Source organism: Emericellopsis cladophorae (genome assembly GCF_022114955.1).
Source record: "Emericellopsis cladophorae strain MUM 19.33 chromosome Unknown NODE_3_length_1261782_cov_116_963312, whole genome shotgun sequence".
In the NCBI taxonomy this organism is placed as follows: Eukaryota; Fungi; Ascomycota; class Sordariomycetes; order Hypocreales; family Bionectriaceae; genus Emericellopsis; species Emericellopsis cladophorae.
In genome coordinates this window covers 951,599-969,274 of record NW_026250928.1, presented here as the reverse complement: position 1 = coordinate 969,274, position 17,676 = coordinate 951,599, and the positions used below count along the sequence as shown (strand labels likewise).

General features: G+C 56.0%; 5 protein-coding genes across 5 annotated transcripts; 4 read left to right on the top strand and 1 right to left on the bottom strand.

The window, feature by feature from the left end:
• Positions 1-87: 87 nt before the first annotated feature.
• J7T54_008105 (uncharacterized protein) lies at positions 88-2,735 on the top strand (the record flags this gene model as incomplete). The annotated part of the gene is made up of 2 exons (XM_051502701.1): positions 88-444; positions 501-2,735. 2 exons carry the CDS (start codon positions 88-90, stop codon positions 2,733-2,735), a joined length of 2,592 nt encoding a protein of 863 aa, XP_051365867.1.
• A 331-nt stretch (positions 2,736-3,066) lies between these two features.
• On the top strand, positions 3,067-4,234 carry J7T54_008104 (uncharacterized protein; the record flags this gene model as incomplete). The annotated part of the gene is made up of 4 exons (XM_051502700.1): positions 3,067-3,143; positions 3,225-3,526; positions 3,764-3,995; positions 4,144-4,234. 4 exons carry the CDS (start codon positions 3,067-3,069, stop codon positions 4,232-4,234), a joined length of 702 nt encoding a protein of 233 aa, XP_051365866.1.
• Positions 4,235-4,239: 5 nt separating this feature from the next.
• Positions 4,240-6,447, bottom strand: J7T54_008103 (uncharacterized protein; the record flags this gene model as incomplete). Its single annotated transcript, XM_051502699.1, has 1 exon — positions 4,240-6,447. One exon carries the CDS (start codon positions 6,445-6,447, stop codon positions 4,240-4,242), a length of 2,208 nt encoding a protein of 735 aa, XP_051365865.1.
• A 1,253-nt stretch (positions 6,448-7,700) lies between these two features.
• Positions 7,701-14,700, top strand: J7T54_008102 (ABC multidrug transporter (Eurofung); the record flags this gene model as incomplete). The annotated part of the gene is made up of 7 exons (XM_051502698.1): positions 7,701-10,661; positions 10,712-11,837; positions 12,556-12,759; positions 12,810-12,948; positions 13,351-13,636; positions 13,693-14,463; positions 14,674-14,700. 7 exons carry the CDS (start codon positions 7,701-7,703, stop codon positions 14,698-14,700), a joined length of 5,514 nt encoding a protein of 1,837 aa, XP_051365864.1.
• Positions 14,701-15,472: 772 nt separating this feature from the next.
• On the top strand, positions 15,473-17,663 carry J7T54_008101 (TOB3 (member of AAA-ATPase family); the record flags this gene model as incomplete). Its single annotated transcript, XM_051502697.1, has 2 exons — positions 15,473-15,824; positions 15,886-17,663. The coding sequence occupies 2 exons, from the start codon at positions 15,473-15,475 to the stop codon at positions 17,661-17,663; spliced, it is 2,130 nt and encodes a 709-aa protein (XP_051365863.1).
• Positions 17,664-17,676: the final 13 nt, after the last annotated feature.

Below are 17,676 nucleotides of genomic sequence, written 5' to 3'. Positions count from 1 at the left end.
GAGGTAACACTGCACTTCGGCCTACTCTCTCACTTACTTAGACGAATACTCGCTGCCAAGTAACAGGTCTTCCCATCATCGCCCGCCATGTCTGAGTCGGCCTATACCCTTGTTCTGCACGGCAACGACGCGACCGGGAAGTCTACACTCGCTCCCGCCCTGAGAGCGGCCGGTGAGGTCGTCTATGCTCGTGGGGACGAAGATCCCGCACTCGAAGACACCCTCGTCGTCAGGTCCTTTGACAAATTCACGTTACAGCTCGCCGACGACGACCGTGCTCCCCTTCCCACATCATACACGGACAAAGATGGAGTTCACCGCAGAATCGTGCGCATCATCCTGGATGCTGAGCTCCCCGTGCTCCAAGCGCGGCTCGCGAACCGGCCCAGCACGGACAAGTGGGAGTCCGAAAAGGCCCTCTTCTACTTCCGCGCACGGTTTCTTGTACGTTCTACTCACTCACTGTTCTTTCCTATTGGACAATTCTGACAAGGCATCAGGAGTTAGCCGCGTTCCATGGCCTGCCCGTCGTGGATACCGGGAAGAAGGACGTCGACGAAACCGTCTCTGGTATCATTTCTCTCGCCCGCAACCCCAAGGCCCTCGCTCTCTTCTCCAGGCTTGCCTTGAGCACATTGACGCCCGACGAGGTCGCGTCCTTGGCAAATCCTCGCGCGGTGATTCCCGGCGTGGACTACGCCCAGCGTGTGGAGGAGATCATCGCCATCGAGTGCGGCGAAAGCTCCATCTTCACTCCCGAAGACGTCCGCGCGCAATGCTTTCAAGACCCGGGCCTCGTGTATGCACTCGTGAACCACTACGACAACGCACACGATGCCAATGCCTCGCTGCGCCTTCGACTGGTCCTCGAGGGCGAGTCGAAACAGATCTACAAGGTCGAGACGCCCCTGACCCGCCACTTTGATGATTACATCCTCATCTTCCTCAAGCCGACCATCTACTCGCACAGCAAGCAGGCGACAGCAGAGATTTCCGGTCTCAGTGCCATCCGTGCCACCGGCTCCCGTCTCTTCCTAGAGATGCTCCATCGCGCAGGCATCAGCCATACGTACGCCGGCCTCAACGCGCATGGGCTCATCTGGGCGCGCAGCACCGAGATCACGCAGATCGAGACTGTGTACAAGGAACTTTGCGCGGGTACAGACAAGCATTCTTTCTTCGGCATGGTCAACGACCCCAGTGTGACCTTGCCGACGGGCCAGTATAAGCGAGGGCCATACGTCCGCTTCGATTGGCGGAACCCGAACCACACGTACAAGGGCATCAATCCTGCGACGCACCCGTTCTACCATCTCATGGAGGCGTCCATCGGCAAGGATGTCTTCTACAACCGCTTCCTCACGGCGCGCGCAAAGCCGCTGGGGGACAAGTGTGTGCCAGAAGAGCTCGTGCATGGCGTGCAGGCCGTCGAGGCGTCCGTGGGATGGACGATCCGCATCTTCTTCACGATCCAGCACTACCTCCACCAGATCGGGCTCGAGGTCCAAGACGGCTGCGTCATGCTCGACCCGACGGGGCGTACCATGTGGTCCGAGATCAACCAGGACTGCATGCGCATCAAGTGGCGCGAGGTCACCAAGGCGAACGGTCAAGACACCTTTGACAAGGACGTCTGGCGCGCCGGCGGGAGTTCCGTGCAAGAAGCCATCCTCAACAAGTGGACGCGGCTCAACAGCCTCCTCCGCGCGCCCCTTGCGGACCGCCCATTTCACAAGTACGAGATGGTCGCCCCGTGCGAGCCGTACGGCCTGCACGCGCGGGAGGTGCTCACGGACAAGACGCTTACCCTTACGCCACGCTACCGGGCGCTGTACGAGCGTCTTGCCGCGCATGATCGCTCACGTCTGCGGTCTGCGTCCGCAAACGAGGCCGCGTCCGAGCGTCTACTCGCGCTCATGGGGGAGCACATCTGGCAGCTCACCGCCGCTGTCTCGCCTCACAAGGCGCACGAGGAAGCGAAAGCGATGGTTCGACTTGCGAGCACGTATGCACGCCGAGTAGGGCTGGCCCCGGCGCGAGTGAGTGCACTCGCCGACGAGGACGCGGACACCGTCCTTACACGACCAGCTACACCGCCTGGCTCCAAGGCGATTGGGGTGACGGCGAACAAGTATGCAGACAAGACGGACGTCTTTGCGCTCGCGGAGCTTGGCGTCAAGCTCATCCGCCCCAAGGGCCGCTGCCTGCGCGTCAGCTACGAGATTGTCGACGCGGTTCAGTTCGCCAGGGCGTTCGGCGAGGGCGTGCGCGTGCACTTTGTGCCGACCAGGCCCAAGGACATGCCGGGCCTGCTCGCGCAGGGCATGCTCGATGGTGCAGTGACATACAGCTCGGTGATGGACAACTTCCCGACGGTCGCGCGGCTCGTGGCTTCGACGCCCGACATGGACATTTCGCTCGCGCTCATCTGCCGACGTGGTCAGCAGGTTGATCCCCGCGCGTGGACAGCGGACAGGCCGGCGCGGATCGTGGCCGAGCATGTGCGCATGGTGCGAACATTTCTTGAACGTCTTGGCGTCCCACCGGATACGTACGAGATCCAGCGTGTACTCGGGTCCTCTGAGTCCTATCTTGTCAACGACCCACGCGAGACATATCTGCTATGTGATGCTATTATCTCTACCGGTGGCACCATCGAAGCGAACGATCTGGATGTCTGGCAGGTCGTGAAAGGCGAGGGTGATCTTGTCGTCGGCCTCTATCAGCGACTGTAGCTGGCAACCATGAGCCATTGAACCGTGGACTGTTGAACAACAACACATCAATTGTCTGATATCAACCTACATGCATTCACTGACTCTAGAAAGCTCTGATGAAAATTGATTCATGCATAGGGACAATTTGAGGTTAATATTGGCACTTATCCATTAAAGTTTCTATTAACCTTTGCTACCTGTGACCTGTGCATCAACATGGCACATAACGCGCAAGGCCACCAAAGCTTCGAATATCTTTTTCCTGATTTTACCTACCTTTAAAACATTTAAAAGCCATCTTACCTGCTCTTGTAAATCTTTCCCAGTTTGAACGTACGCCTTATCGAACATGGAATCGTTCAAGATCCCCACGAAACTGCTGATTCTCTCGGATGCACACGCAGACCCCGAGATCATCCCATCGGGGTTCGTCCCATAGGAACCAGTCGACGTGGTCATTCACTGCGGAGATTTGATAGAAGGTTCGAAACTCGAGGAGTACCGCAGCACGCTGTCACTGCTTGCCCAAATAGATGCTCCTCTGAAACTCATCATACCCGGCAATCACGACTTCACGCTCGACGATGGCGCCTTCGCAATGATAAGAACAGAATCTCTGCGGCTCAACGACGGACGCTTGGATGAGAAATCCCTAGACGACGCCTACGGGCGAGTAGTTCAGGCTCAAGGGATCCTGATGGGCGACGGCATCAGGCTACTACTCGAAGAGGGCACCTACACGTTCACCCCGGGGAATGGAGCAAGACTCACTGTCTTTGCTAGTCCCTTCACCCCGTCAAAAAACAACAGTAACTGGGGGTTCCAATGCCATCCAGACCGAGGGCACGACCGGTCTGGGATTTGCGCCAGCCAACATGAACGAGGCATCGACGTTGTCATTGCCCACAACCCACCGCAAGGGATACTCGACAGAGCGGCCGATCAGCGCCTGGGTTGCCCTCAACTGTTTTCCTCCGTCGCATGGGCGTGGCCACGCGTCCACTGTTTCGGCCATATACACGAATCCTGGGGCGCAAAACATGCAGTTTGGAAGGATCGCGCAGAGTCCACTAGGACGGAGGACTTGAACCATTACACATGCATCGACAACGACAAGTCGCAGGTCATCGAGTCGATTGCGACCCTGAGACCAACCAAGTTCGACGACGACGGCGCCATCCGAGCCAAGGGCGAAAGAGAGCAGGCTTACCATTTCAAGAGGGCCGTGAGGGCAACAGGGGTCCATGAGTCAGAATTCGGATCTTCAAGCAGCACACTGTTTGTCAATGCCGCAGTGCAAGGGCCAGGCGATGGGTCATTCCAATTAGTTTGGATAGTGACTGTTGACTTGGATAAGAAAAACTGAGTAATTATAAAATTGTGCAAACTTAAAACAGGACCAATACTTTTCGTTGTCCACAACTAGACTAGCCGATGTACCAAAATACGATATCATCACCAGCTGCAAAGACACCAAGGGCTGGTGTGGCACCAAGATCGACGGCAAGGGATATTGAGGCGATCAGACTATGCCCACCCTGGACCCGAAGAGCCCAACTTGTCTGACATAGTCCTCAAAGCCAGTCGCTTTGTCCACAAATGCCGACCTTTTGCTCATGCAAATAGCCTCCACCAATTCTTCCACAAAGTACTGAAAGGATACTTGCCACGGAGAGCCATCACGAATGCGGTGTTCCAAGCTCACCTTGAAGGGCAACCACTCCCGGCCCCCGCAGCGCTGTTCCAGCAGTATAGGGCTTCCTTTTCGCTGGATAAATCGAAGCTCATCTTCATTCGCAAGGTTGATAGTGACAGAAAAGAGTTCGGTGTCTGCAGCCCCGTCACAGTCGATCGAGTATTTCGTGGAGGGTGGACAGTAGCCGCTCATCTTGAACGCTGACTCAACATCGGGCGCCTTGGCGAGTTGGGCATCTTCATTTGTCAGAGGAGCAATCGAGTTGGACGTGCTGATGCTTTTCACCGAGTCATGGGCGAGTCGAGACTCTGTGAGCCATTCGATGAGATCAAGGAGATGAGTGGCCATTGCAAGCATCATTCCCCCTCCTGCCGCTTTGGAGAAGCAAGGGTTCCAATGAATGAGCTTCGCAAGGCGCTTGGTGAGGTACCGAATGTCGATGGACAGGATGTTGGTCGGCTCTTTTGTGGCAGTCTTCAGATGGATGAGCGGCGGGTAGAAGCGAAGAGGGTGATTGATCAAACACAGCTGAGGAGAGCGTCGCGCCTGGTCGATGAAATGTCCCATCGTTGCCTTGTCAAGGGCGAGTGGCTTCTCGCATATAATGTCGAAGCCGCCGAGGTCGAGGGCCTCCTGGACGAGGGCAGCATGCTTGTCGTGCGGCGAAGCAACGAAGAGCAAATTGGCGCCATGAGAGGCCTGCAGTTGTTCCAAGGGGATATCAACACATGGGATCTTGTGTTTTGTCGCGACGGTCTCAGTCTTGGCACGATTATGACCACCGCATAGTCCAACGACTTCCACGCCGCGCCTTTGCAGCGCTGGGAGAATGGTCTTGACACCATAGCCCGTCCCGACTATGACGGCCTTGGGACGCTGGATGACATCAAATGCTTCTAGCACCAGGTGGGCAGCCCTGGCGAGGAAGAGCTCCTTGTTGCGCTGTACGGTTTGATTCCGCGATGTCAGGTCGAATGGCACTGCCATTTCCAACTCTTCTGGGCCTCGAAGATAGTCAGTAATGAACATGATGGGCAGCAATTGAATACGGTGCATGGAAGGATTATCTTCGTGCAGGTCCGTGAGGGCCCTTGCCATTTGCGCCAGTTCGTTGTCAATGGACGCAGCGCCATGGGTCTCCAGTTGCGTTCGGAACTCCACATCCTGCTCGACGATTGTGGGAGTTGACACATGCAGGCCTCGATCAAAGGTTGGGAATTTGGATGAGAGTGGGTTGGTGGGTATGGCTGGGTGGTCATCGCCCCGCCAGCAGGCTTGTCCTTTATCAAAGACGCAGTATCGAGTAGGCGAGTAGATTCGACAGTGGATGTCGTCAGGCGACAGCAGTGTTCCCTGCTTAGCAACGTAACAAATGGCCCGTGGTCTGCGAGCAGCAAGCTCCGTGACAACGCGTCCACCTAGGTTGCCCCAATAGCTGTACTTGGCACCCACGAGGCTGAACACGAGCCCCGGACGAAGTTCAAGCCGGACCAGACCGTAGTACGGCGAGTCTTGTCGCCAAACCACTCGAGACGTAGGTACAAGAGAAGCGAAACGTGGAAGCAGCTCGGCCACGAACCCGAGAACGACAATGTCTCCCGGCTCAACATTGGCAGAGAGCTCGGTCAGTCCGGTCCACGTCATGATGGACTGCGTGAGGTGAGGGTAGAGCACGCAGTGGATTGTTCCATCGTTTGGGTGGATTGCGCCGGCATGCTGGGCCACCTCCAGCATGCTCGCATAGTGTCGAATGTAATCTTCCCCAGGCATGATGGTGAGGATCGCGACAAGTCTCTGGGAGCTAGACTCCTGAGCCAAGAGCAGTTCGGGTCGGAGGAAGTTGTAAGGCTTGTGCAGATCGTGTGTTCTCCAGACCAGCCTCTCCACCCAGGCGAAACCAAAGGCACTGTGGTGCTTCTGGAGGAATTGGAACGGGGCTGCGTGGAGTGCAAAGGGAATGTTGAGATGTCCAAGTCGTTCGAGGTGAGGGATGGGCAGTCGGCAGAGGCAGTACTGGACAAGGGCATACGACATGGTATGATTGGCAGCGGAAGGCCTTGCGAAACCAACGAGCTGGCGAAGGGTCAATGCAGTCGATCGGGCACTTGGAAATGCTGTGATCGAGGTTTTAGATGGAGCATCTTGACGTTTTGCTCGCTCTGACGAGCGATAAGTAGAGACCTGGAGATATGCGTCAATAGCCATTGTAAACAGCATGAACGATGGTGGAACTTGAAGCGAGGATGGCCGTGGTCCGGACGTCTCATCCTTTGGAAACCATATTGAGGGGAGGTAGGCCCTGTAGGCTCTTCTGTAAGCTTACGAATACTCGCGCGAGGATCACCTCACTTCGCCGATGATGGAATCAGATACATGTAGCTACAAGTGTGTACATGTACAGTCCGCCTCCGCATGACCAAGAACTGTCCAAGTTGGGACTCGGGAGGACAGCATCGGACGAAATCGGCACCGCCGAGGCATAGATGCAATGGAACGGCGGGCGGACACATAGACCCTTAGAGGCAGGTCGTATAAGTACATGTATGTAGTAGTGAAGGCAGATCGACTGTCCACATCGTATACACAGTATACTGCAAGCGCTGGATTGAAGGCCGGCAGGGGCCGCGGCGCTAGACTCCAGTGGGCGGCCGCGTAAGCCGGGCCGGGAATGCAGCGCAGGGACTGGAGGTGGGGCCTGCGGCGGGGGCGGGTAGGCTAGGCCGTTCCAGTGGAGGTGCAGTTCCCGAGTTCACTGTTCAACCCCTGAATGTTTACTCACGGACCTAGCCCCGTTGGACCGTTACTGCGGCGTGACATAGGTTTTTGCGCTCCTCATAGTTGATATTTTCTTTGAGTAGCTAAGAACAAGCTGATAATGACTCTATGCTCAATTCCATAAGCTCAATACCAAGATAGCCCCGTTTTCAAGGTCGTTTAGTAGTGCCACCTGTACGGGTAGAACAGGTCCTTTTGTCACAACGTTGGCACCGCAGATCATGGCGATATCCGGTCATGTGCTTGTTGCCCCGCTGAATCAGTGTAGGTGATGGACGATGGATTCGATAATGCTCCGATTGATCACCCCTCTTTTCTACTCACGCAGCTCAATATTTTGTTTTTCCTGTGTTTTACTCACCTACATGTAGCATGACCGCTTGCTGCGCAATAACGACCACACCACTCGCAACACCCCCTGGGCAGCGGTGTCAGTGGAGACTTGTACCGCACTGTGCCACTCGCATGTGCATTGAGCAGGAGATTCAGCGGCGGCAAAAAAACCCAAAGCCATGCCAGACGACTTCAACGGCGACAAGTCTGCCAGCAAGGCCGAAGATTGGAAGCTGATGCCCGAAGTGAACATGGCCAACCAGCAAACGGAAAAGGGTAAACGGCTCGGCATTACTTGGCACGAACTGACTGTCAAGGGCACTGGAACGGACGCAGCATTTCACGAGAATGTCGGCAGCCAGGTCAATATTCCCGCCCGTGTCAAAGAAACTCGGGAAAAGCCGCTGCTGAAGACCATCATCGACAACAGTCATGGATGTGTCAAGCCGGGGGAGATGCTCCTGGTACTCGGGCGACCAGGAGCAGGGTGCACTTCCCTACTCAAGATACTAGCCAACCGCAGATTGGGATACGCCCAAGTGACTGGCGAGGTCAGATATGGATCCATGACTGCCGACGAAGCAAAGCCATACAGGGGGCAGATTGTCATGAACACCGAGGAGGAACTGTTTTTCCCTACCCTAACAGTGCAACAAACCATCGACTTTGCAACCCGGATGAAGGTACCGCACCATCTACCGCCCAATCTCACCAGGGCGGAGTTTCAACGGATGAATCGTAACTCCCTTCTGCACTCCATGGGCATCGAACACACCCGCGATACCAGAGTTGGGAACGAATTTGTTCGCGGTGTCTCGGGAGGCGAGCGGAAGCGTGTCTCCATCATCGAGACCATGGCGACAAGAGCATCTGTGCTCTGCTGGGACAACTCTACCAGAGGCCTCGATGCCTCAACAGCCCTGGGGTACATACGATGTATGAGGGCAATGACGGACGCCCTCGGCTTGAGCTCCATCATGACACTGTACCAAGCGGGCAACGGCATTTTTGACCTCTTCGACAAGGTTCTAATCCTAGATGAAGGGAAACAGGTCTTCTACGGCCCAATGCATCGAGCAAAGCCTTTTATGGAGGAGCTGGGCTTCCTCTACACCGATGGAGCCAATATCGCCGATTACTTGACCGGCGTTACTGTGCCGACCGAGCGACGGATCAGACCCGACATGGAGAATCGGCATCCTCGCAATGCCGAAGAACTTCGCGCATTTTACGAAGCGACTCAAATCAAGCTTACAATGGCCTTGGAATATGACTATCCAAACTCAGTAGAGGCTGCCGAGGCAACGAAAGACTTTCAGGAAGCCGTCCACTTCGAAAGAAACCCTCGTCTTCCCAAGGGTTCGCCGCTCACTGTCAGCTTCTATACACAAGTCAAATCCGCCGTGGTCAGGCAGTACCAGCTACTGTGGGGCGACAAAGTCGTCTTTCTCATCCCTCAAGGCTTGAACTTTGTTCAAGCTCTCATCACCGGTTCATTATTCTACGATGCCCCCGACAACTCCTCGGGACTGTTCTTCAAAGGCGGCTCTCTCTTCTTCGCCATCTTGTTAAACTCGCTGCTCTCTATGAGCGAGGTGACCAGCTCCTTTGCCGCACGCCCCGTGTTAGCCAAGCATCGAGGCTTCGCTCTCTACCATCCTGCCGCCTTTTGCGTCGCTCAGATCGCTGCCGACATACCACTGATCCTCATGCAAGTCACGCTGTTCGCCCTGCCGGTCTACTGGATGACCGGTCTCAAGGCTACAGGTGAAGCCTTCATGATATATTGGATCACAACCGTCTCCGTATCCATGTGTATGACGGCCTTGTTTCGCGCCATCGGGGCCGCCTTCTCGAGCTTTGATGCGGCCTCCAAACTGTCGGGGATCCTCATGTCGACACTCATCATGTATACAGGCTTTTTGATTCCGAGGCCCAGCATGCGTCCGTGGCTAGCCTGGATCTTCTGGATTAATCCGTTGGCCTACGGCTACGAGGCGATCCTCAGCAACGAGTTTCACGGGCAGCTGATCCCTTGTGTCCGCCAAAATTTGGTTCCCAACGGCCCTGGCTACAGCAACCCGGACTTCCAAGCGTGCACCGGAATTCGCGGCGCCCCCGTGGGTGCCTCTGTCATCACGGGTGATCAGTACCTGCAAGGGCTGTCCTATAGCCATACCCACGTCTGGCGTAACTTTGGCATCGTGTGGGCGTGGTGGGTCTTGTTCGTCGTTCTGACGGTCTACTTTACAAGCAATTGGAGCCAAGTGTCTGGAAACAGTGGCTACTTGGTCATTCCTCGCGAAAGGGCCACGAAGACGGAGCATCTCACCGTGGACGAAGAAGCGCCATCTGGACTGGACCTTCACGAGTCAACCCTTCGAGGTGGAGCTTGTTCCGTCGACGAGAAGAAGCGAAGTACGACGAAGAGTTCCCCCCAAATCGATGCTCAGCTAATACGCAACACATCCATCTTCACGTGGAAGGGTCTCTCCTACACCGTGAAAACATCATCGGGCGATCGTGTCCTCCTCGATAATGTGCAGGGCTGGGTCAAGCCCGGCATGCTGGGCGCTTTGATGGGTTCCTCAGGGGCAGGCAAAACAACCCTGTTGGATGTGCTTGCCCAGCGCAAGACCGAAGGCACAATCAAGGGCAGCATCTTGGTGGATGGGAGAGACCTCCCCGTCTCGTTCCAGCACTCTGCAGGGTATTGCGAGCAGCTCGATGTCCACGAGCCACTTGCCACCGTCCGAGAGGCGTTGGAGTTTTCGGCTTTGTTAAGACAGAGCCGAGACACGCCATTCGAGGAAAAGTTGCAATACGTCGACACGATTATCGATCTACTCGAAATGCACGACATTGAAAACACTCTTGTGGGCACAACCACGGCTGGCCTCTCCGTGGAGCAACGCAAGCGTCTCACGATTGGTGTCGAGCTTGTATCAAAGCCCAGTATCTTAATTTTCCTCGATGAACCCACGAGTGGATTGGATGGTCAGGCTGCGTTCAACATTATTCGGTTCCTTCGAAAATTGACAGACGTCGGACAGGCTGTCCTTGTCACTATTCATCAGCCCTCAGCTTCTCTGTTTGCTCAGTTCGATACATTACTTCTATTGGCCAAGGGCGGCAAAACTGTACGTGTCCCTTCCTGCCTGGAGCAAAAAACACTAACGCCCGCATCCAGGTGTACTTTGGTGATGTCGGCCATAACGGAGCCACTGTCAAGGCGTATTTCGGTCGTCATGGCGCTCCTTGCCCTCAGAACACCAACCCGGCTGAGCACATGATTGACGTCGTCTCCGGAAGTCTAACTGAAGGGAAGGATTGGAATGAAGTTTGGCTCGCCAGCCCGGAATATACGGCCATGACCCAGGAGCTCAATCACATAATCAGGGACGCCGCGTCGAAACCACCCGGGACGCTCGATGATGGCCACGAATTCGCCGCGCCTATCTGGACGCAACTTAAGCTCGTCACGAAGCGGAACAACACTTCGCTCTGGCGTAACACAGATTACATCAACAACAAATTCACGCTTCATATCATTTCGGGGCTCTTGAATGGCTTCTCTTTCTGGAGAATCGGCAACTCGGTCGCTGATCTGCAGATGCGCCTCTTCACCATCTTCAACTTTATCTTCGTCGCGCCGGGTGTTATCGCCCAGCTACAGCCCCTCTTCCTAGAGCGGCGCGATATCTACGAGGCTCGCGAGAAGAAGAGTAAAATGTACCACTGGTCTGCGTTCGCCACGGGCCTGATCGTGTCGGAGCTTCCTTACCTCGTCCTCTGCGCAGTCCTATACTACGTGACGTGGTACTATACTGTCGGCTTTCCTAGTGGCAGCGACAAAGCCGGCGCCGTCTTCTTCGTCATGCTCATGTACGAGTTCATCTACACGGGCATCGGCCAAGCGGTCGCGGCCTATGCGCCCAACGCGGTCTTTGCTATTCTGGTGAATCCACTGGTGATCGGCATCTTGGTGTTCTTCTGTGGTGTCTACGTTCCTTATTCGCAGATCCAAGAAGTCTGGCGCTACTGGCTCTACTACCTGAACCCGTTCAACTACCTCATGGGCTCCATGCTGGTCTTCACAACGTTCGACGAGCCCGTCCACTGTGGAAGGGAAGAACTCGCCATATTCGATACACCAGACGGCCAGACATGTGCAGAGTATCTCGCCGATTACATGCAGGGTCCTGGATCGCGAACCAACCTACTCAACCCAGACGATACGCAAGACTGCAGTGTCTGTCAATACCAGACAGGAAGCGACTATCTCTACACCATGAATTTGAAGGACTATTATTACGGTTGGAGGGATGCCGCCATTGTGGCGCTGTTTGCGATCTCAAGTTATGCGTGTGTATATGCACTTATGTGAGTCTTCTTCCCCTGCTCCCTTTGTCGGGACAGCCGTCTAATAAGGGTCAAATAGGAAACTCAGAACAAAGGCGAGCAAGAAAGCTGAATCATAGGGATGTCTTTTCTATTTCTCCAAGTATGTCATCACATCGTGTGATTCGATCCTCGGAATGCCCAGCGGGTGTATTAATAGGTAGTGGTCCACGCCGGCTTCGTACCGTCAGCAAGAGCTGCCATGCGGAATTTTGGATATATAGACCAAAAACGCAAGGCGAAATAAAAGAGTATCTATCCTTCAAACATCATGCAATGGCGTCGCTGGAGATAGTCTCCAAGTTTGGTAGCCCATACTGCGCCCAACGCCGCAACGACCAGGACGTTTCTCTGTCAGATCATTTCCTAGGCAATGTGATCGTGACGAACCACTTTGGGCTGCAAATCATCTACACAGAGAAAGGCAAACATTCCAACATGATATTAATTCTGTGGTATATTCCAGACAGGCAGTTTTAATTATCCATGCCGCATGTCCTATGGTGATATAGGCGGCGGACGAGCTCTATAGGGTAGTTCAAGGAGACAGCTCGTGCTCGGAGTCCGGCCACCACAACTCCGTCTCATTCGTAGGTCACCTCAACTTTCATCGACCATAACCATCCCCTTTAGAGATGGCCTCTTCTTCTTTCGACACGTCTGTCGCTGCCTTCTCTTGCACCGAATGCAAAAACCGCAAGGTGAAATGTGACCGCGCCCAGCCCTTTTGCGCTCGATGCATCCGCGACAATGCGACGTGCGAGTACCCCACCGCGCGAAGGAAGCCGCTCAACATGCCGTCGCGGCCTATGATGATGGAGCTCGAGCAGCGCGTGCGTGAGTCTCTGTGTACATGCACTGGGGAAACGGACTACTGATCCCCGTAGACGAGCTGGAAGGCAAGCTCAGGGAGAAAGATGCCGCCGAGAGCGTCTCGACGAGGACGTTTGGGAACACCCCGGGGATGGCGCTGGTTGGCACAGGGCGATATGAGCAGCTGCCCCCTCAATCGCTGATCGAGGAACTGTATGTTGCGCTCTCGTCCACTTATCCATCCGATTTTCACCGGGGAATATGAGCTAAAAGGCACATACAACCTCGCAGCACGAATTCCTACTTCACAACGGCAAGTCTGTGTGCGGGTAGAGCGTATGCGATCCTAGCTAACTATCAAAGCTCTGGCCCGACACTCCTATGCTGCATCCCGCTCGATATATAAGCTCGCTGTATATGCCTGCTCATATGCAGCCTCCCATGTGCTTGCAGTATGCCGTGCTTGCTCGTGGTGCGGAGGTTTCAGCGGCGCAGAAGCACATGGCAGAGCCATTTTATCGGAGAGCGAGACACTACCTGGAGGAGGATGAAATGAGGGCAAGTTGTCCTCACCTCCTCGTCTTGTAGAAGTTCCTGACCCACCTAGGATGAAAGCAGCATCATCAGTCTGGCACACTGCCAGGCCTGGCTGCTCCTGTCTGCATTCGAGGCCCAGAACCTCTGGTTTACGCGCGCCTCCATCAGCTGTGCAAGAGCTGTCCGCCTGTCGCAGATTCTGGGGTTGCAGGCTGTGGACGGCGTGGCACTGAACCAGACGCTATTGCCACCTCGAGATTGGTGCGAGAGGGAAGAGAGGAGACGGACAATATGGACCATGTTCGCCTTGGACCGGGGAAACAGTGCTACGGCGACTTGGCCAGTTCTTATTGATGTTGACCGGGTGCGTGGCAACGCCTTGAGGAGTTGTGTAGTGATTGACGTGCTAACGGTTCCCAGATCAGGACTCATTTGCCCAGCACAGAGCTGTCTTACCAGAACAGCTTGGAGGAACCGTCCGTCCCGCTGTCGCACGCACTCACTTACGGCCTGGGGGGGCTCTCTGCATTTGCCTGTCGGGTGGTGGCCAGCCATCTGTTCCACGACTGCATCGACTTGGGCAGCAAGCCAATGTCAGAGGGCCTACCCGACGAGATCAAGGTGGCGCTCTTCTGGGGAAGCTTCAACCATCTGGACAGCAGTCTGGCGACGGCATTCAGCACGCTGCCTGCTCACCTCAGCTGTCCCGAGAACACGCACGACAACAACGCTGTCACTATCAGCCTCCAGCTTTGTGCAGCCATGATCAGTCTGTACCGGGGGACCCTGGGGAAACCACGAAACGAGACGACGCCACTATACGACTTCAACGAGAAGACCCTCGCGCCAGCGCAGACGATTGTGACCACGGTCGCGCTGGCCGTCGACGTCAACGCACGCTTCCGATCGCCGCTGGTCGCTTTTGCTGCTTTCCTGGCGGGCTTCGTGTATCTGAAGCACTACCTCGAGACCAAAGACACGACAAGCCTGCACAAGCTCCTGGCGCTGCTGGACGTGATGATTGCGGTAGGCCAAGAGAGCCCCGGATTCCCAGGGTCTTTGGCTGTGCAGATGGCTAGGGAGCTCGAGTCCCTTGGGATTGACCCAATGGCCATGGAGAAGGTCAGGGTGCTGACGGAGCGGATGGGCGATGATGCACCCATGCTGGGCAAGGAAGTCGGAGGCACCCTTGTATTTTGTCCGATGGCAGTGGGGAAAGGGCTTGCTTGTTCAATGCCAGGCTCAAACGTTTGATATTTGGAGGATGAGAAGCTCGCCAGAATCTTGCTGCGACATATATGTGTCGTCGGCTGTCACAAAGCAGCAGAGTGGTCAGCCGCGGTATTCGATCGAAGCTACTAAGTAGTCACTATTCTGGAAGTGTCTTTCTGTCTTTGTTAGACATGGCTAGGCCAAAATATTGCCTAGCAGCCAAAGTTTTGGCTAGCAGCTCTGGGTGAATACTGGGGGTTGCCGCTGCTTCACGTCAATCGAAGAGATGCAGTCAGTAGGGCTGAATATATCTTGGCAGGTCCACTTGTAAGACGGCGATGACTGCGATGGCAGTTCAGATTGGCCTGGACGTCAGAAATCGAGGATTCTGATTGAGTCGACGGGGTCGAGCGGTGCAGCCTGTGCAGGGGTCCCCACGCCAGCCCAGGCAGCGTCTGCCTCGCCGCGTCCCCTGAGAAGCAATCCATCTTGTTCTGGTTGGCTGGGATCTGGATCCAAAGGACGTCTTGATGGCGATCGCTGTGCTGCGGCGGCATGCGGAGATATGGACGAGGAAGACATGACATGGGGACTTGGCTGCTCGCCGATGAGTGACTCACCGCACCGGCAGCCTGGGGCTGTCAACTAGTGCGCACTGCCTAGACGATAGGTAGGTAGGTCCCTACTGCCTATCATGCACTTGTCAGGCAGGCTGCAGTGTAAGTGTATCGCAGGCTGCAGCTGTTAGCGCCTCGACCTCGAATCCTACATCACAAGATGCTGACCGTGTGTGTCATGTCAGCATCCCGCCGGTCTGCATTGAAGACTTATAGTCGAGGTCCAGGTATATAAGCATGACATGCAAGACTGCAGAGGCGTCTGCTTCTCTTCTTTCATCTCACTCACCTCTCCATCCATCTTCTGCGGGGGCTTTCTCAGACTCAACATCAACTGAGCCTCCCATATAAATCTTTCAGACATCTCCATCATGGCTGAGCCAATGGAGCGCACCAAGAGCTCGGGCGAGGAGACCGCCTCGGTGGTCGTCGTCAGCCGCCCCGAGTCGGACACCGGCAAGGGGGAGAACTCTACAGCCACAGAGATCACCACAGAGGAGACCTCGGAGGAGGCTGCGACAGAAGAGGGCGAAGACAAGAAGGGCGACGACGAGGAGAAGAAGGAAGACAAGGTGCTTGTGGGCACCATTGCGGACAGCATCGATCTCTACGCAAAGTACGACGAGAACGGTGATCGCTCATGGTCGTCCACGCCCCCTGATGGCATCGAGGAGGCGGCCGAGAATGAGGAGACGGCCAAGTACGCCATTCTCGCGCGCAAAAGTAAGCCCCCCTCCCCAGACCAAACTCGCCTACCCAAGACAGACGCTGACCAAGCAACCAGAGAAGCCCAAGGAGAGTGACTCCAAGAACCTGGTGCTCGACAGCATCGTCGTGCAGTCACCATACCTCAAGACTGTGCTCACAGCCATCTTTGACGAATACCCCGGCATCACGACGCGGGTGTCTCGTCTGACGTTCCACGCACCCTTTGAGTGCTTCGTGCACCGATGGGACGCCTTTGTCGCGGCCAAGGACGATGCCCAGTACGACGAGAAGACGCGCGAGCACATTGCCTTTCTCCACAAGGTCATGCACAATGAGCTACAGGAGACCATTCGCCTGCGCCAGGACTACTTCGAGCAGAAGGTGGTTTCGTGGGACCACGTCTGGACACTCTTCCCTCCGGGGTGCTACGTCCTGGGGTCCAAGGCTGGGCGACCCGTCGCCGCGCGCTTTGACGACGGCGGCTACATCCGAACGCAATGTGGAAAAGAGTACCACCTCAACGCGCAGTGCATCGACTGGGACGGCAGCAATATGGGCTGGACCGACTGCGACCAGCGCATCCCACAGTACCGGGGCGTGCGTCCCTTTCACGAGCTGCCATGCTACCCGATCGACTACCACCCCGAGCCAGACAAGATCAAGGAGGTCCTGAGAGCCCGGGGCCGGGTGTTTGAGAGCTTTGCCGGGTTTCACTACAAGTTCTACAATGGGCCCGCGCTGTACCACCCAGAAACCAACCCAGCCAAGACACGCATAGAGACGGTGCAGTCGAGGATTGTCATTGACGGGCAAAACTGGGAGAAGAGCAACCCGGAAAACATGGTGATGCTCAACACCGTCCTCCACTTCAGCACAATGGCGGTCAGCCGACGCAACAGCATTTCGAGTGATGCGAGCGGCGGCAGTGGCTACGAAGCCCGAGGGGAGAAGCAGCCAGGCGCTGCTGCTGACGATGAGGTGTCTCTCGCGCCCATGGCGGATGACGAGCTGCTCCTGTGCTCCCCCATTGTCCGAGGCTACTCACTCACCAACAAGCGATGGATGGAGTTTTTTGTGGACAAGATTGGCGAGATTGAGTTCAACGACAAGGCGTTCGACTCGCTGGTGCTGCAGGAGGAGCACAAGGAGCTGATCCTGGCCTTTGCCCAGAGCCAGGTCAGGTACAAGCACGCCTTTGACGACATCATCTCGGGCAAGGGCAAGGGGATCATCATGCTGCTGTCGGGCGGCCCCGGCATCGGCAAGACGCTGACGGCCGAGTCGGTGGCCGAGGAGATGCGCGTGCCGCTGTACATTATGAGCGCGGGCGACCTGGGCACCGAGGCCCACGAGGTGGAAGCGAACCTGAGCGCCATCCTGGGCATGGTGGCCGACTGGAACGCGGTGCTGCTGCTGGACGAGTGCGACGTCTTCCTCGAGGCGCGCACGGCCCAGGACATGGAGCGCAACCGCATCGTGGGCATCTTCTTGCGCCTGCTCGAGTACTACCAGGGTTGCCTCTTTCTCACGACGAACCGCGTCCAGTCCATGGACCCGGCGTTCCAGTCGCGCATCCACCTCGCCATCGAGTACCCGCCCCTCGACGAGGCGTCTCGCGTCGCCATTTGGAGGGGTTTCCTCGGCCGCACCGTGTCGCTCCGCCGGGGGCAGCAGGGGGATGACGCCCACGAGGTCACTGCGGACGAGATGGCCCGGCTGAGCAGGCTGGAGCTGAACGGGCGGCAGATCAAGAATGTGCTCAAGATGGCCAACTTGCTCAGCTGCCAGAAGGAGGAGAAGCTCAGGTTTGAGCATATTAGAAAGGTCCTCAAGGTGGAGGGGCGTTCGCTGTAGGGGGGTTGTCCTG